This window comes from Mercenaria mercenaria, chromosome 8 (assembly GCF_021730395.1).
Source record: "Mercenaria mercenaria strain notata chromosome 8, MADL_Memer_1, whole genome shotgun sequence".
Classification (NCBI taxonomy): domain Eukaryota; kingdom Metazoa; phylum Mollusca; class Bivalvia; order Venerida; family Veneridae; genus Mercenaria; species Mercenaria mercenaria.
In genome coordinates, this window is record NC_069368.1 from 22,402,851 (window position 1) to 22,423,086 (window position 20,236).

At 35.7% G+C, this 20,236-nt stretch overlaps 1 protein-coding gene across 1 annotated transcript; it reads left to right on the plus strand.

Annotated features, from left to right (window-relative positions):
* On the plus strand, nucleotides 1–13,940 carry LOC123522894 (60S ribosomal protein L4-like). Its single transcript, XM_045300387.2, has 9 exons — nucleotides 1–153; nucleotides 4,642–4,807; nucleotides 5,151–5,396; nucleotides 6,079–6,203; nucleotides 6,559–6,688; nucleotides 8,714–8,870; nucleotides 9,220–9,303; nucleotides 9,785–9,944; nucleotides 13,677–13,940. Exons 1-9 carry the CDS (start codon nucleotides 151–153, stop codon nucleotides 13,743–13,745), a joined length of 1,140 nt encoding a protein of 379 aa, XP_045156322.1. The 5' UTR covers nucleotides 1–150; the 3' UTR covers nucleotides 13,746–13,940.
* The last annotated feature ends 6,296 nt before the right edge of the window (nucleotides 13,941–20,236 follow it).

The window sequence follows — 20,236 nt, forward strand, 5'->3', positions numbered from 1 at the left end:
TTAGACAGCATCTTTAAAAAATAAAAGCAGCATCTAATTTTAAAAAATACCAGAGATAGATATTATTGCGCCGAACTATAAAGTAGTCCTTCTTTTCCGACAAGTCCCGGCGAGGAAGCGACGTCTCGCAGGAGATTAAAGTTAAATAAAATGGTAAACCATTATGAAAATCAAGAACATTAGTTTTAAGAAGTAAAAAGTTTGTTTTGGAACAGTTCTGATTAGAATAAGTTTAGTTTGAGCCGATATATTCCACAAATAACTCAGATTTATGTAGCCACGTGTTGTGTAGGTAAATTCATGTCGTCCATTTTCGCTACATGATTAAATAAAAGCAATGATGTCTAGTACGTAATCAGTTATTGTCTGTTCCGTTCCAAAAAATGATATATAATTTGTCTTTATTTCACCTGAGCACAAAGTACTCTAGTGATCTCACGGATCAGACTGTGGTCAAGCCCCCATCCCCTCTCCGCCCCTGCCAAAAATCAGTCAAGTGACAGTGTTACAAATTTAACATGTTTTTAAAATTACAAAAATGTAATTTAATCGGTTTTCATACACACAATCTGTAAATTTATAGATAAAATCTATAAATCTGAGAGGGGAGGTAAAAGTCCTGCCTATTAAAACACAGAGGATACGCTATGACTAGATACCGGAAAGGGCCCTTTCCGCAAAAAGGACTTAACATGATCGGAAAGGGCCTGCCATATGTTTATTACTGGAATTTAGTTAATTATTTCTTCATATTTCATTATGACATCATAAAAGAAAATAAATTACAAAAAAAAAAGTTATCAATTTGTTATTTTTAAATGAATTATAGACAAAATACGAGTCATGACATAAACCGCGCTGATCGGAAAGGGCTTAACATGTTCCGAAAAGGGCCTGTCACATGTTTATTATTGGAAATTATTCAATTATTACTTCATATTTCATTTAACAAATGAAAAAGAAAATAATTTAAAATAAAACCATTATCAATACTCGAATTTTAAATGAATTATAGACAATATATGGGTCATGACATAAACCGCACTGACCGGAAAGGTCTTAACATGATCGGAAAGGGCCTGTTACATGTTTATCATTGGAAATTATTGAATTATCTCTTCATATTTCATTATGACATAATAAAAGAAAATAAATTACGAAAAAAAAGTTATCAATTTGTTATTTTTAAAAGAATTATAGACAAAATACGAGTCATGACATAAACCGCGCTGATCGGAAATGGCTTAACATGATCGGAAAGGGCCTGGGACATGTTTATTATTGGAAATTATTTAATTATTACTTCATATTTCATTTAACAAATGAAAAAGAAAATAATTTAAAATAAAACAATTATTAATACTCGAATTTTAAATGAATTATAGATAAAATACGGGTCATGACATAAACCGCGCTGATCGGAAAGGGCTTAACATGATCGGAAAGGACCTGCTGTATGTTTATTATTGGAACTTATTTATTTATTTATTCATATTTCATTTATGAAATAGAAAAGAAAATAAATTATGAATTATGAAATAGCTATTTATGATTTTTAAATGAATTATAGACAAAATATGGGTTATGACATAAACTACGCTGATCGAGAAGGGCCTAACATGATCGGAAAGGGTCTGTCACATGTTTATTATTTGAAATTATTTAATTGTTTCTTCATATTTCGTATTTCGTTTAACAAAAGAAAATAAATTAAGAAAAAAGATCATTATCGATTTTTAAATGAACTATACACAAAACACATGTCAGTGCATAAACTGATCGGAAAGGACCGGCCTTTGAATATATGCGGCGTAACAAACACGTGCCTCTGATTAGTCCTGATAGAGTTTGATTGGATTATCACACCTATTGATTATATCAATTAATCAGTATATTTGTAAGCACACACAAGTGCCATGTGACAAATAATGTCTTTATATTATAACAATATTTTTATACACTTTGCCTTTTGGACAGATAATAGCCTTTATTGACTTTTAATTGCTTTCTTCAAACAATGCCGCTAAATGTTTTGGGTAAAAAGTCACCTGATTCTTAGCATACATGTTTCTTAAGCAAAATGTGTGTACCGTTTGCACGGAACAGTGTAAGACGAATTGTATATTATATGAGGTAAGTGCAGTTAATATGATAAGCTTTTATCTAATTTAATACTTGTCGTTATTCCTGCAAATTGAAGAATTTAAGAAAAAAAAACAAGTACATTCGGTAGTATTTTTATTTTTGCACAAGAAATGCTTATAAGGCCGTAAATATATCAGCCGGCGAACAGTAGTTGACAATATTGTTTCCTCCGATGTTTAAGAAGACATACCTGAAATATAAAACATATATATTTAAAAATCATTATCGTATACGTTTATGAAAATAATACGTATAGTAGTCGCAACTTGACCGCGATGGTTGACCTTAGGCTGATTATTCATATCGATTATTTCATTATAGTCATCAAGGGTGCTTAGGGTAGCCGTGTATATTTATATTGAATTAGTTTGTATACATTGCAGTATCAAAGTATATATACTTACATTTGATCAGTTAAAACTTTCCAATACACTAATTTATATTTACATAAATTTATATTTCCTTTTTCTCGTGCAGCTCGTGTTTTACGTTCACTCCTTTTCAATAATAGGTTGTGCCTCATTATGTATTATAATGCAAAGGTCAACCATCGGGGTCAAGTTGCGTCCACTATATTCGTGATATAAAAAAAAATAATTGGTATATCCAATCTGTAATGTTATTCCTAGACGTCGTATTGATGCTTTCATTTTATATTGTATTACTATTTTGTTAATAATGTATGTATTCACTACACGTCATTTCACATACCAACATTTGAATAGGTACTGAAGCTAATTATTATAATGTATTTTTGGCAACTCATGGTAGTAACACATAAGGCGTAACAGTGTTGCACATGTTTGTTTACACTTAACATATGATTATGATAGTACTTGGTTTACAAATTGTAACTATTTCCATTACTTAGATTAGCAAAAGTTTATAACTTTGTCTTGTTCTTTCACCGAAAGAAAATATTATAAATATTTAGCAAAAATAGAAATTTACTTCTTACCTTGGTTTGTCCTTTAATAATCTATCATACATTGGCCTGAATTTTTTACGTGTTGACATTCCAGATACACCATAGAAGGCACATTTATATTTGAAATGCATATTGCCACTGGTATGCTTTTCTAGGTGTGTAACGTAACTGTCACCAAAAATAGCATTATTATTCGAATGTTGCGTTTCTGAAATCAGTCTATGGTTTATATATTATATTATTGAATAAAGCATCATTTACTCAATGGCAAATTATTTTGTCAACGAAAAGCCGTAAAAACATCTAACCTTCTTTAAATAGTTTGATTGACAGGTAGCAATCAGTGTTTACTCAACTTGTTGATTGATAGGTGACATATGAATAACCTGTCCGTTCGTTAATAACAATTATAAGGTACTTTTAACAGAACGATGAGTAATAAACTTTATAAGTATATTGCAAGAATATTTGTTATTATTAAACTTCCAATAAATACATGTTTTATAAATATTTAAGGGAGATCTGTATTTATTATTATCTCATCAATGTGCAATTTACACGGAGTTAAAAACATATAACTAAAATACATTTAGTTTATGTACTGACGCGTATATTGTCAATAATTCATTTAAAAATAAAAATAAATGTTATTTTTTTCTTAAGTTCTTTTCTTTTTGATTTGATAAACGAAATATGAAGAAAGAAATAAATAATTTCCAATAATAAACATATAGCAGGCCCTTTCCGATCATGTTAAGCCCTTTCCGATCAGCGCGGTTTATGTCATGACCCGTATTTTGTCCATAATTCATTTAAAAATAGAATATTGATAATTTTTTTATCTTAAATAATTTCCTTTTTCATTTGTTAAATGAAATGTGAAAAAATAATAAAATTAGTTCCAATGATAAACATATAGCAGGCCCTTTCCGATCATGTTAAGCCCTTTCCGATCAGCCCGATTTATGCCATGACTCGTATTTTCATTTAAAAATAACAAATTGATAACTTTTTCTTCGTAATTTATTTTCTTTTATTATGTCATAATGAAATATGAAGAAATAGTTAAATCAATTCCAATAATAAACATATGGCAGGCCCTTTCCGATCATGTTAGGCCCTTTCCGATCAAATATCACGGAAAGGGCCCTTTCCGGTATCTAGTCATGCCCCAGAGGATATGTCTTCATGATTAAATGTTTCATTACAAATTCAGCATGTTTTAAAATTTACCATTTCACTATCGGTTAAATAAATGTAAAAGATAACTTCGAGCATCTCGACAGAATTTACTTTTCCAAGGAATGGGAGATTCGATAGATCTGGTCTTGGTTGGTGTTTAATGAAATTGACTAACCGCTGGGACACAGGAGATATGTAGTTACAGAAGATTTACACTTGCCTACAGTCAAGGTCCCCAACAGTCAAGAGGTGTAAGAGGCTGGATTATTATACTGCACTTTTTTTTGTCTGGGCCAGTTTCACTTTCCAACAGGCAACCCATTTTTCTTCAAGTACATGTATTACTACTTAGTGTATAATAAATTTTTAACCGTTTTTTTTTTCAGGCACGCCCACTAATATCTGTATACAATGAGAAGGGAGAGTCCTCTGGTAGTAATGTGTCTCTGCCAGCAGTGTTCAAGGCTCCTATCAGGCCAGACATTGTTAGCTTTGTCCACTTTGAGATGAAGAAAAACAGTCGTCAGCCATATGCTGTCAGCAAGAAAGCAGGTACCGAGTTTGCTTACCAGAATATAATATTAAGAATCTGGTTTAAAACCAGGACTCCGTTGGCCATTTGATAGTTTCATGAAAACAACTTTTACTTGTTTCATGGGGCCCAAGTGAGGTCCTTTTATGTAATTAAAAAATAATTGCAAGTTAATTGTTCTGGAAGTGGCTGAAAAAAAATATGAGCAATTGTGACTGCAGGAAACAGTATAATATGCCTTAAATACAGCCATGCTAATTTATTAAATGAGATAATTTAGTCAAGTTTTAATGAGTTGAATAGAAATTGTAATATTCAGTTTGATGTGTAGCTCTGTTAGTTGATATTTGAAAATAATTTCAGGACATCAGACATCTGCTGAATCTTGGGGTACTGGTAGAGCTGTTGCCCGTATTCCACGTGTACGTGGTGGCGGTACTCACAGGTCTGGTCAGGGAGCCTTCGGTAACATGTGTCGAGGTGGTAGAATGTTTGCCCCAACAAAGACATGGCGCAGATGGCACAGAAAGATCAACACAAACCAGAGGAGATACGCTTTGTGCTCAGCTATTGCTGCTTCAGGCATCCCAGCACTTGTTATGTCAAAGGGTAATTCCATGTCACTGGTCATTTTGTGTTATTGTTTTTTAGGCCAATATTACAAGGTTTTAGTGTTCAGATTCATTTGGGGGTGGGAGGCAACTTTTGTTACGTCTCAGACATACTAAGTTTGTCCGCACAACTGCTCCAACACAACTGGAGGGATTTACACCAAACATTGCCAAGCCTAGTTGTGCATTTTGTTGGCATTTTTGTTTCCATGGTTTTCAGCAGAGTTATTGTCCTCAGTTCTTCAAATTTTGGCCTGTTCTTTTAGTTCAGTGATTTTTTTTTCAGTTTTGGGGGAAGGGGGTCGGTGCCCTTTGGAGGGGGAAAAATACGATGTAAAACTAAGAAAAGGGGAATTTTCATTTGTGTGTAAATAAACTATAGTTTCAAGTTTATTGATAAATTAAGGGCCCATAAGAATATTTTGGTGAAAAAAACCGCTGTAGTTATTGGGTGGATTTCCACTAAATCTCCTCATTTATGTTGCTTGCCTTTTCTGATTCAATACTTTTAGTAGATTTATAGCCCTTGTCAAGTTGATAAAATTTTATGATATTTTGGCCACTTCTCCACTAGTATTTATAAGTTAGTGCAGTGTTAAAATATCTAGCTGAGCACAATCATAAAGTTTGCCCTTAGGTAATCCAGAACAAAGTAGAAATTATATTATTCTATTTTACAGGACACAAAATTGAAGAGATTCCAGAAGTACCACTCGTTGTCAGTGACAAAGTTGAAGAATACAAAAAGACAAAAGAAGCTGTCCAACTTTTGAAAAGATTAAAAGCCTGGCAAGACATTTTAAAGGTACTGTATTGGTTTACCGTTTACTGACATTGTGATCTGGGTCCTATTTTAACAATAACATGTTCCTGATGTTTTCAATTCTTGGGGAACTGGGTACTCACTACTGATAAACTGGAAAATCTTGCAGAACCTTTAATTATGAGAGGGAAGGGTGGATTGACTTTCCACAAATGTCTCTCTTAAATGTGTAGATGCGCCTTGTGCTTAGAAAATATTTTTATTAAGAGGTTTGTGGCCCTTGAGTTATTTTTCCTTAATGCATGTTAACAGTGAGATCGGTTATACATTTAATACTTCGTTGGGTATGATCATAGGTTATTACTCGTGCAACAGTTTATATTTGTTCTTCTGGCAGGTCTACAATTCTAAAAGGTTCCGAGCAGGAAAAGGAAAAATGAGGAACAGAAGAAGAATACAGCGTCGAGGACCTCTTATTATTTATAACCAAGATAATGGTTTATCAAGAGCTTTTAGAAATATACCTGGTAAGATATATATATATATATAAATATATATATATATATATATTTATATGAACAAGTAATTTATTTCCATTTCTGCATGTATATAACATAAAAAAAATGGCGAAAATTAAGTTGAAATTGGCAGTATAGACTTCTTGAGGTATGTGATGAAATTTTGGTCCGTGTTACTGATTTGTGTATGATCAGATAACTACCAACCTGATGCCTCTTGTCGTAGAGTTGATAGGTGAACCTGTTGATTCCTCTGTTGGAATAGAAGGTCTTAAATAACAGTGTGAAACAGTTCTGTTGAAAAACAAACATTCTTGCTCAAATACATGATGAAATTTGGGTCCGTGTTACTGATCTGTTGTGATATGATAATCACCAACCTGATATCTGAGCTGATGTTTGAATAATAATTGATTAACCTTTAGCTTGCTGGTGGCAAGTTATTCTGCCTTTCCGACCAGTGCAGACCAAGCTGTGCGGGGTAATCATGGTCTACACTGTTTGCTATTCAGTCAGTAAATTTTCATTGAATACCCGTTTGATGAATAAAAAGTATAAACAATGGACCAGTTTGTTTTTAGATCACCTGTCATGAAGTGAAAGGTAAGCTATTGTGACCGCTTGATGTCCGTCGTCCGTCAACAATTTCTTAAAAAATCTTCTTCAGAACCATTGGGAAGATTTACTTGAAACTTCACAGGAAAATTCCTTGGGTCGTCCCCTTTCAAAATTATTCAAAGAATTGAATTGCATGCAGAACTCTGGTTGCCATGGCAACCTTAAAAGGAAAAACTTTAAAAATCTTCTTCTTCAGAACCGCAAGGCCTAGAGGCTTGATATTTGGCATGTGACATCATCTTATGGTCTATCAAGATTTTTCAAATTGTGCCCCTGGGGTGAAAAGAGGCCCCGCCCTGGGGGTCACAAGTTTTACATTGACTTGTATAGGAAAAAAAACTTTTAAAAATCTTCTTGCCTTAAACTGCAAGGCCTAGGCTTTTGATATTAAGTATTTGCTTTTCCTAGTATTCCTATGCAAAAAATATTTAAATTACGTTCCTAGGGTGAAAAGAGGCCCTGCCCTGGTGGTACCAGGTTTAACATAGACTTATGTGGGGGAAAAAAGATCTTCTTGTCTGAAAGTTCAAGGCCTAGGCCTTTTATATTTGGTATCTAGCATTGCCTGGTGGATCTCAAACAAGTTTGTTCAAATTATGCCCCTTGGGTGAAGAGGCCCCACCCTGGGGGTCACTTATTATAATTATGAGTTATATAGGAAAAATACTTCTAAAATTATCAGATCATATTTTCTAGACTGTTTAATTATAATTAGCTGATGATCCCAAGGGATTAGGGATCACTTTACTGTGACCTTTACCTACTTTCTTTTTAGATAAAGGCTTGAAATTTGGATGACATGTACAGTTCTGTAGAACGATCTTAAAACTGACTTTCAGTTACATGAATGTGACCTACTGACCTACATTCTTAATATTTCAGCATCAGTTTGCCATTTGAAACATGTGGCTCATGTTACTCTGGTGAGCGATACAGGGTCATCATGACCCTCTTGTAGAAATTTAGCAGGGTAAAGGTGTAAAGAGAAAAAAAATTCAATATTCATGTGATGGTGGTCTGTTCACCTCTGTGTAAGTAAGGAAAAGGAATCCTGGAATTTGAAATGGATCAGTGTCAGATATTTATTCAGTGAAATAGCATTATAGGTAATGCATATGAATTCATCAAATATAAAATGAACCAAACAGTCCAATAGCTGTGATGATCGTGAAGGTGAGATTTCCCCCTACTGTAGTGGTCTTAAACCCTGGCTTTTCCTGTAGCATGTATTCATGCTGTATGATGTACTTTACTAGGCATAGACAATTTTTGGTTTATAGCCAGTTGGCTTTGGCATATATATTAAAATGGTATTTGTGCTAGAACAGAAGACAAAAAAAAAATCAATGATTTATGGAGATGATGTGGAAAGAAACAATGAATTTGAAAATGTTTGTGATTTTTCGTTTCCTCTAGGTATCACACTAATAAATGTTGCAAGGTTAAATCTTCTGAAAATTGCACCTGGAGGTCATGTTGGCAGATTCTGTATTTGGACCCAATCGGCTATTAACAAACTTGACAGCATTTACGGTACCTGGAAAACGGCATCAAAAGAAAAGAATAATTATAAGTAAGTTTTTCTGCCACCTAAATTTTAGGGTTGAGCATACTTTGCCCAGTTTGGTCTTTGTTCTTTCAGACTTTTGTGATGATAAGTTGATAACCCATGATGCCTGATGGTTTATTCCCGAGCCATTTATGTTAGAAACTCATCTGTAACTAGGGAAACTGGTATTGTTTTAAAGAGGACAAGTAAAAATTCTAATTATAAAAGAGAAAAAGGCCTGTCAAATTGTGAAAGTAGCCTTTAATAGATTTAATTTGAAGAATGTAGCTGCAAAACAAAATTGCTTCAGATGATTGTGTAACTTACTTTCTAGTCAATAATGAAGAATGATATTTTATGTTGTGTTTTCCAGTCTACCAGCTACAAAGATGACCAACACAGATTTGAATCGTCTTTTGAAGAGTGATGAAATACAGGCAGTTCTAAGAGCACCAATGTAAGTATAAAACTTCAGGGAAATCAGTATTACAGGTATAATATATAAATTCATGTTATTGTTGGGGAATGCTTTAAGTAAGTTGTAAGGAAGCATTGGTGTTCTAAGTCTAGTGTCATTGAAGTTCCTGAAATATTATGATTTAAATGAAAATCTCTAGGGAAAAAAGCTTAAGAAATATTAGCTTAGTGTACTCTGCAGCAAAAAATTTAGTAAACTGGTAACTAAATAGAAAAAGGCAATGATTATGAATTTCTGAATTGTATTCAGCAGTTCTTGAAATATTCCTGTCAAGAGGTACATCCTTTCTAGAAATTAAGTTTATATTATAGCAAAATTGCCATGGTTTATGACCACGTTTACAGCCTGTTGTTGTTATTTAAGTTCATTTTTCAGTTCATTTTGTAAAGTCTTGCTGTGAATTTTCATCTTGGAAAAGTGAATAAATGAAGGATTCAATCTTTGTGAATTATTATTTTAGAAAGGAGAATAAACGAAGAATTCTTAAGAAGAACCCACTGAAGAACTTGCGTGTAATGAACCGTCTGAACCCGTATGACAAGGTGATGCGTAAAGCAGCCAAGGAGCAAGAGCAGCGTCGTAAACGTGCCAGAGATGGGGTTGTCGATGCTAAACGCGGGGTAAGTGAAAAGTTTGTGTTGGTGTTCATTCATATATATATATATATATATATATATATATATATATTGTGTTCTCAGTCAACAGAGTTGATATGGGTTTTTTTCTGGAATTCAGGCTTTTTAAGTGTAAGACTTTACTATTTTTGCTAGTCATTTGCATTGTCATCCCATTGTATTGAGCATGTTCTGCCATCTGCAATTTGTTTCAGTGGCAGTGGTTAGCTGGAAGCTGTAGTAGGTCTTTGTTTACCATAGCTCAAGATCGGTGGTTAATTGCTGAAGTTGCATATACAATAATAGAAATCGCCTTGGTGCAAAATTGTGGCTAACTGCTTCTTGCATTTAACTGCTTTTTGCACCGAGGTGGTGATAATGTAATTTAAGCTGAAAAAAAGGCCGAGCTGACGAGATTGTCCCAGCACCTGTGCCTACTGGTTAAGATTGGAAAATTATGATTATAGACATGTGATGAAAAGTTTGGTCCGTGTTACTGAAAAAATGTGATCGGACAAACACCAACCTGATGTCTTGTTTGAGATAAAGATTTAAGTTTGACAGTGTTGTAAATGAAAAATCAGTAAATGTATTCTACATGCAGTTGCAAATTGAAGGACGGTTTTGTAGATACTGAACAGAGTGGTCAGTAATAATGTCTGTACAGATAACAGATCCAAATTTAAATACTTCAAAATGTGCTTGAGCATATGGTGGTTCCCAGGGTTTGCAGTCATGGAAAAGTACTTGAATCTGATGCTAGCCCTTGGAAAATCCTCAAAAATTGACTAAATATTATAATTAAAAAAGTACTCAAATTTTTAAAGACTTAATGGAGTGCAGTTTCTACTGTAACAACCTTTTTGGAAATGATTGTTAAAAGTTGTTTGGACCAAGATTTCAAGACATTGTTTTGAGAAGGGAAAAAAGGTTAAAAACTTGAAAAATGCTTGACACGTGTATAAGTGTTCTTTATGAATCCTGGATTTCCTAGACATTGTAGTGAAATTTCTGCAAAATATTTGTGCCAGAAACTTAAATGTGATCTGTTTCTGAACTGAAATTTACATGTTTCAAACTTGGATATAGTTGTTACAAGTGCATACCGAATGAATCTGTTGGCAGAATTATGCTAGAATTGAAATGTTCTTAATTTTAACACCTCTGATGATAAATATTGAAATACTTAAATAATTTTTCTAGGAAGTTGATTCTATAAAGTGAGGCAATTAAGATGGACAAATGATGATGATTTTGGTCCGTGTTACTGAACACTTGTGATCGGACAAATACCAACCTGACGTCCTAAATAAATCAAAAGGCTTTATTAGTCCCCTACTGGTTGAAAACCAGTTTCGGGGACTATAGGAATGCGCTTTTCCGTCATTCCGTCCGTCCGTCTGTCCGTCCGTCCGTCCGTCTGCAATTTCGTGTCCGGTCCATAACTCTGTCATCCATGAAGGGATTTTAATATTACTTGGCACAAATGTTCCCCATGATGAGACGGCGTGTCATGCGCAAAACCCGGACCCCTAGCTCAAAGGTCAAGGTCACAATTGGAGGTCAAAGGTCAACAAGGCTTTTTTCCTGTCCGGTCCATAACTCTCCCATCCATGAAGGGATTTTAATATTACTTGGCATAAATGTTCCCCATGATGAGACGACGTGTCATGCGCAAAACCTGGACCCCTAGCTCAAAGGTCAAGGTCACAATTTGAGGTCAAAGGTCAACAAGGCTTTTTTCCTGTCCGGTCCATAACTCTCCCATCTATGAAGGGATTTTAATATTACTTGGCACAAATGTACCTCATAATAAGACGATGTGTCATGCACAACTTTCAAACCCCTAGCTCAAAGGTCAAGGTCACACTTAGCAGTCAGATGTTAACATAGCATGAACAGGGTCTGTTTCGTGTCCGGTCCATAACTCTGACATTCATTAAGGAATTTTAATATCACTTAGCACAAGTGTACCCCATGATGAGACGACGTGTCCTGCGCAAATCCCAGACCCCTAGCTCAAAGGTCAAGGTCACAATTGGAGGTCAAAGGTCAATAAGGTTTTTTCCCGGTCCGATCCAGAACTCTGTCATCCATCAAGGGATTACAATATTACTTGGCATAAATGTTTCCCATGATGAGACGACGTGTCATGCACAACACCCAGTACCCTAGCTTAAAGGTCAAGGTCACACTTTGAGATCAAAGGTCAAGAGGATTTTTTTCCTGTCCGGTCTATAACTTTGTCATGCAAAGCAGGATTTAGATATCAGTTGGCACAAATATTCCCCTGGATGAGACAACATGTCATGCGCAAGAACCAGGTCCCTAGGTCTAAGGTCAAGGTCATATTTAGAGGTCAAAGGTCAAATTCAAGAATGACTTTGTACGGAACATTTCTTCTTCATGCATGGAGGGATTTTGATGTAACTTGGACCAAATGTTCACCACCATGAGGCACCCTTGTTTTTAGAATTACGTCCCTTTGTTGTTACTATAAATAGATTTTATTGTAACTTTTTTATTACTGGCGATAGAGAAAAATCGAGACCACTTTTCTGTGGTACAGCATGCATGTTACATCCAATTTTTAGGTGTATTTTGACCTATCTCTACCTGGTAAAGAGTTTCTTGTGGACTTATATAGATTTTTTTTTTTTTTTCTTTTTTTTTTTTTTTTTTGAAAGATTAATTTCCCTTTGTTGTTACTATAAATAACTTACATGATAACATTTTTATAATCAGCCAAAAAAAATCAATATGAAAACAACTATAGGTTTTTATATATATAAATTTTAATTCAAGTGTTTTGTTATAACATATTGTATATATAGTACAATATTGTTTATACATCATTGACAGATATCAGTTCATTATGTTATACTGCAGTAGAGAAAATTAGGTGCCTTCCAGTAGGGGACTTTGTATTGCATGGCAATACTTCATTCACTTGTTTGATCTGTTCCAATTTAAACCTGAAATAGGTGTTACCTAAACCATAATTTAAGGCGAAAGTAAAGTTTTTACTGTTTCTCTGTATTGTAAAGAGTTGATCTATATATGAATACCTGTTTACCTTTAGCGATCTTCATTAAGATGGACAAGTGATGATAATTTTGGTCCGTGTTACTGAACACTTGTGATTGGACAAATACCAACCTGACGTCCTAAATAAATTAACAAGGCTTTATTTGATCTGTTCCAGTTGAAATAAGGTGTTACTTAACCTATAATTTAATGCGAAAAGGTAATATCTGGATTAACACAGTATCTGTATTATTAAAGATCCATTTATAAATAGTAGTTAACCTTGAGTAGTGGACAAATGATGATAATATTGGTCCGTGTTACTGAACACTTGTGATCGGACAAATACCAACCTGACGTCCCTTTTAATTAAAGGCTGAGATTTAAGAGATTTGAGATTAGATCTGTTCTTTTTCTTTATTATGAAATACGGTCTTCCACTGCCCCTGTTCACAAAATGCCACACCCCATGGTGCTAAAACAAATAATCTATATGTAACAGAGAAGATGTCTAAGTCTCCATTGTTGAGACTGAACTATCATCTGTAATGGCCTCTTTTTCACTAAGAACTGAAAGAAAATTTTGTTTTATGCTGAAAAAGTTTGTAAATTTTCCTGTACTATTAAGGTGCTTGCCAGCTGTTGAATAAACTATTTCGCATGCTTTATGTTCAAAAAAGTTTTAATTTGGTATATTTATTTTATTTACAGACTGCAGCTGCTGCTAAGAAGCCAGCAGCAAAGAAACCCGCAGCCAAGAAGGCAGCAGCAAAGAAGTAATTCAACACTCGTAGACTTGAAGGACAATACCTTTATTACAGAACTAGACTGAATTTTGATGAAATATTTTTCACTTTAAAAACAATCCTGTGCCTATCTTCTATCTTCTTGAAGTGCAGTGTGTGTTAAATATTGTAAAGTGCTAACATTATAATTGTCCTAAAGTCTTGTTGAATAAACTTGCTGCAACTGGAATATTTCTATTTCTTCAATATTGTCTGCAGTTGTCTAGTAAGAGCTGGGTACAGTTGCATAGTGTAACTGCATTGTCACATTCGGACATTCCCTCGGTAGTCGATCTTGCTAAATAATATTAAAATTCTGTATTTGTCTTGTGTACAGTTGCCTGAAGTCATCACATACCATCTTCTGTAACTGCCTTGTGATTTAACATACTCATTTTATTCCCTGCATAATTGTCACAGTACCATATCTCTGTACAGCTGCCTTTACATTCACTATACATTTTAAATTGAAAGGAAAAAGCTTGTTTTTTTTCACATTTTTGTAGGAATAACTGGACTAATAATATCGTGTATGACCCTTGCTCTCACTGATGCGAGTTTGAGCCTCACTCCGGGGGTTGAATTCTTAATGCCATCCAGCTGGCTTACTAAGGTTGGTGGTACTACCCAGGTGCCCGCTTGTGATGAAATAATAATGCGTAGGGGCACCTGGGATCTTCCTCCACCATCAAAACTGGAAAGTCGCCAGATGACAAATACTTGTGTCTGCAACGTTAAACCCAACAAAACAAGAAAACCCAATAACAAAATGGTATCCTTCAAAAAATTCTTTCAAAGATGCCAAAATTTCAAAAAGAACATTTCAAGCTTGAACATATTTTTCTGATAGTAAAGATCAAATTGAATCGACACAACTAAATGATTTTTCATTGGATTTAGCAGTATTTTAGATAAACTTTATCTAAAATACTGCTAAATCCAATGAAAAATCATTGTTTGAAACGGAAACTTTTATGTGTTTGGAAAGCAAATTAAATTTGAAGTGGGTGGATCTTTTTAGCTTGGCTGTCGCGTAGTGACAGGGTGAGCTTTTGTGATCACCGTTCGTCCGTCCGTCTACAATTTCCTTGTGAACACGATAGAGGCCACATTTTGTATTCGATTTTTATCAAACTTGAATGGGCATATCTCAGTTCCTTTCGAAAACTTGCCAGATCCCATCATGGGTTCCAGAGTTATGGCCCCTTAAAGGGCCAAAATTTGCTATTTTGGCTTTTGCAGACATACAGAGACTTCATTTACAGTTTGATTTGATACAAACTTGCAAAATATCTTCAACAACTATAAATCTTCGATTACATCTTCAGCAACTATAAATCTTCGATTACATGATGAATCTATAAGATCCAATGATGGGTTCCAGAGTTGCAGCCCCGGAAAGAGCCAAAATTTGGTATTTTTTACCTTGTGAACAGGATAGAAGTGACATTTTATATTTGATTTTAAACACACAAAGTCACAATAAGATCTCGGTTCCATTCGAAAACTGGCTAGATTCCATCATGGTTTCTAGAGTTACTGCACCTGAAAGTGGCAAAATTTTCTGTTTTGGCCCGTTCAGCCTTATAGAGGTTTCATTTATGCTTCGATTTGATAGACTTGCACAGAATGATTATCATGATGATCTCTAGGCCTGGATCATGTCTGGTCAAAAACTAGGTCATCAGGTCAAATCTAAGGAAAAGCTTGTTAAAGTGGAATTATACGCATTTTTCAAGTAAAAATACAGCAGAAATAGATGTGTGTAAAAAGGGTGGAGGAAATGTAGCTTTTAACCCAGTATACCAAATTCTTCCTGTTACCAGTACAAAATAACCTTCTAAATATGACTTTTCTTATTTTGACTGGGGCAGTCTTTTTAAGAAAGTCAAACTGCACGCAGGGGTTGCTTCCCTTCAACTTCAGAAATCTCTACTTATAGGTAAGGGAGATCATTGCGACTACAAGACTGAAGAAATGAACTATTAATTTATAACTTCGATTTCTTCATTTCTAAAGCATCACTTTCAAATACTTATTCGGCATTATTGTTAATTAAACACATTTAAATGCACAGCAACCGAAAACTTGCTTTTATAAAACATCCACTAAAAACACACTATGTGCTGTAAGATGCGCATAATGCCACTTTAACAACCTAGAGGCCACATTTATGACCCTATCTTCATGAAACTTGGTCAGAATGTTTATCTTTATATCTAGGCCAAGTTTGAAACTGAGTCATATGGGGTCAGAAACTAGGTCATAAGGTCAAATTAAAGAAAAATCTTGTTATCATTCTTCAGGCCACATTTATGATCCTATCTCCATGAAACTTGGTCAGAATGTTTATGTTGATGATTCCTAGGCCAAGTTTGAAACTTGGTCATATGTGGTCAAAAACTAGGTCACCCAGTCAAATCCAAGGAAAATCTTGTTAATTCTTGTTCATTTGATGTGCATGAAACTTGGTAAGAATGTTTGTCTTCATGAAATATCGTATGAATTTTATCTGGGTCATGTGGGGTCAAAAACCAGGTCACCAGGTCAAATCAAAGAACAAGCTTGTTTGCATCCTAGGGGGCACTTTTTTGATTCCATCTTCATAAAATTAGGGGCCTCCGTGGCCGATTGGTTAAGGTCGCTGACTTCAAATCACTTGCCCCTCATCGATGTGGGTTCGAGTCTCACTCGGTGCGTTGAATTCTTCATGTGAAGAAGCCATCCAGCTGGCTTACGGAAGGTCGGTGGTTCTACTCGGGTGCCCGCTCGTGATGAAATAATGCACGGAGGGGCACCTGGGGTCTTCCTCCACCATTAAAGCTGGAAAGTCGCCATATGGCCTATCATGTGTCGGTGCGACGTTAAATCCAACAAATAAAAAATTTTCATAAAATTTGGTTAGATTGTTTATCATGAATTCTTGGTCGATTTCAAATCTGGGTCAATAATTTGGTCGCTAGATCAAATCATAAGAAAAGCTTGTATACACTTTAGAGGCCACTTTGAATGTTTGTTTTCATGAAATTTTGGACAAGTTCGAATCTGGGTCATGTGGGGTAAAAAACTAGGTAGCTAGGTCAAATCAAAGAAAACGCTTGTTTACACTCCAGAGGGCACATTTTCTGGTCCAATGCTAATGAAATTTGGTCAGAATATTTGCCTCTATGAAATCACTAGGTAAGACATGTTTACACCGTTATGGTGTGTTACACAGGCGAGCGACCTGGGGCCATCTTAGCCCTCTTGTCGGCTGTTCTGTTTACATGTTGGAAAGATCCATAAACCACATTTTTGTAGCAAGCTACCTCAAAAATGTAAATATAAGAACTGAATGCTATATTTTGTTTACTGCAGTATACTGGAACAAACAACATTCGGACTTCTTACAAATCATTCAGGAACCACTACACCATGTGTTATAAAGTAACGAAAATCAAAATTATTTGCTTCAAATCCTGCTTACGGGGACATGATTGACAAAAAAATAATCGAGAATGGGGTTGCGCACCGGGAATGGAGTTGCTCGACTCTTATACATCATAATGTATATAATGTATACGCGCAACTCCATTCCCGGGGCGCAACCCCATTTCCGATTATTTTTTGCCAATCTCTCCCCCAAAAGCAACATTTCATTCAAGTGTATGTAATATTCATGACTGTTTTACACGTGTTTGATCATTAGAAGCGTCACATTTCCAGAAAGAATGCACAAGAGTTAGAAAATTTGCATTTTTCATGATTCCATACTTTTTTGACAGTTCGAGCCAGCAGAGTCTTCGTGATAACAGAACTGATTCTTAAATTAATAAGTTGGTATTTCACACTTATGATCTTTATTCATTTTTGTGTCGAATAGCATTTTGGTTTTTTTCGAAAGCACTCGTAAATGTGTTATTATTTACAAAAACAAAAACCCACCTACCTCGATTTTGTATATATTGATGCGCAACACCAGCACCGGAAGTCGCGCAACCCATTTTTAGCGTATTCCCAGTGGGAATTGGGTTGCGCGTTTACCACCCGTGCACTAGAGCGATTCTTGGGATTTGCAAAAATATCACAATGTGGATTATACCCATATAAACACGCAAAAAAATAGCATTTAATTCTTGGATGTAGCTACTGATTATCCTTGTAAGTGCTGGTATAGGAATAGTTGCCTGGTATTATCAGATTACAACTGTCGACAGTTGCCCAGAATTATCACATTACCTTCATAGTATGTAAACAGTTACCAGTTAATATCACATTTACCCTGTAGTCAGTTTACAGTTTCATAGTTTGATAAACGAACATCTTCATTTTGCAAAAGGTAAAATTAAAAAACTGGTAAAGGTAGGGTATATTTGTTATGCAGATGTCTGTCTCTGTACGTAGACCAATCCGTTTCCGGATGGTAACTCGAGAATGCTTAGGCCTAGGATTATGAAAGTTAATATGGAGGTTGGTCATGACTGGCAGATGACCCCTGTTGATTTTGAGGTCTAAGCTAAAGGTCACATGCAGTGTTCTGGAACAGTTAAATGGTTTCCGTATGATAGCTTGAGAATGTTTCGACGGCTTGGACCTAGGATCATGAAAGTTGGTACGGATGTTGAACATGACCAGCAGAAGACCCCTATTGATTTTTAGGTCAAAAGTCTAGGTCACAATGACCTGGAACAGTTAAACAGTTTCCGGACGGTAACTTGAGAACACTTTGGCCTAGGATCATAAAAGTTGATAGGGAGGTTGATCATGACCAGCAGATGACCCTTGTTGATTTTGAGGTCAAGGTCACAGTGACCTGGAACAGTTAAACCTGGACAATTAACTGGTCACAGTCACCTGGAACAGATAAAACTGGGACAATGACTTGAAAACACTTGTGCCTAAGGATCATGAAAGTGGATAGAGATTGGTCATGACCAGCAGATGACCCCTATTGATTTTAAGGTCAAGGTCACCGGGACCCGGTATAATTGAACCATTTTCGGATGATAACTTGAGAACACTTTGGCTTCGGATCAGGAAACTTTATAGGGGTGTTGATCATGACCAGCAGATAACCCCTACAGGTTTTGAGGTCAATGTCAGTGACCCGGATCAATTAAATGGTTTCCAGATGATAACTTGAGACAGCTCGGGCCTATATCACGAAACTTCATAGGGAGGTCGATCATAACCAGCAGATGACCCCTTTTGATTTTGAGGTCAGTAGGTCGTGGTTAGAGTGACCCAGAACAGTAGAACCTTGAACCTTGTTTGCAAAATAACTAGGAAAGGATTTGGTCTAAGATCACATTTGATACGGAGTTTACCTATTTCTGGAATTGTCGGTAAATGACCCGTAATTATAGATTTGAGGTCTGTATGTCAAATGTCAAGTGCTCAGTGACCAAATAATTTCTGTACCCTGTGCAATTACCGAGGGGGGGGGGGGGGGGGGGGGGGGGCATTTCGTGTTCTACGAGTTCTTGTTTTACCTTGATGTTGGTTTTGCACCTTAAAGTTCGTACTACTTGCACTGAGCACTGAACGATTGAATCGGTGAATTAGGGTCCACTAGAACTATAAATAGAAATAATTTTAACTGACTTCTTCCCATGAACCACTTGATAGATTTTCATCAAACTTGGTCAGATGGGCCTCTTTGGCGGAGTGGTTAAGGTCGCTGACTTGGAATCACATGCTCGTTACAGATGTAGGTTCGTATCGCTTGGGGCATTGAATTCTAACCAGGTGCCAACTTGTGATGAAATAAATGCATGGAGGGAAACAAGGGGTCTTCTTCCACCACCAAAAGCTCGAAAGTTACCGTATGACCTATAATAATTATACATTATTATTGTGTTTGAAATGTGAAACCTTTGTAGCATCAGTGTAAGGTCCTCAACCAAAATTGTTTAAATGCGGGCACTTGACCCCTTTTGGGGGACCACAAGAGCTAAAAACAGAAATATCTTTAAAAGACTTCTCATGAACTGCTTGATTGATCTTCATCAAACTTGATCATTAGCATCAATGTAAGTTCTACTCAAAAAAATTGCCAGCAAGATCTGTTGGCATATTCTAAGTGTTATGAGCATAGTTCGAATGTGCTAAGAAAGGTCATGTCAACAGATTCGCGCGCAGATTAAGGTAAGGTCATACTAACAATGTTCCGTGTACAGATGCCAGTTAAGCCAAGATACCAGCATGGTCTGCAAAGGTAAGAAGGATTACAACCCCGGGACGAGGGCTGTGTCACCAATATGCTGCAAAAGCCCGACCTGCCAACGCCCTAACAGTGCCGAGAATTCAACAGATAAAACTGTACAGGGTATGGTGCTGTGATTTGCTAGTCAGAAAAAACCTAAACGCAGGGTTAAACCAGTTAAATATACTAAATTTGAAACTTCCAACATTCTTAATTCACTCTTAATGTACACTGAACAAATTACGAATTCTTCATTTTATACGATATGTTGTTAAATGGAACCAGCGGGAAGAAAGCATCAT

Excerpts from the sequence above, each read along its gene's own strand:
- LOC123522894 (XM_045300387.2), top strand. Across the intron at positions 5,397-6,078 it reads AGCACTTGTTATGTCAAAGG|GACACAAAATTGAAGAGATT; the intron begins GTAATTCCATGT and ends TCTATTTTACAG. Across the intron at positions 9,304-9,784 it reads GCAGTTCTAAGAGCACCAAT|AAAGGAGAATAAACGAAGAA; the intron begins GTAAGTATAAAA and ends TTATTATTTTAG.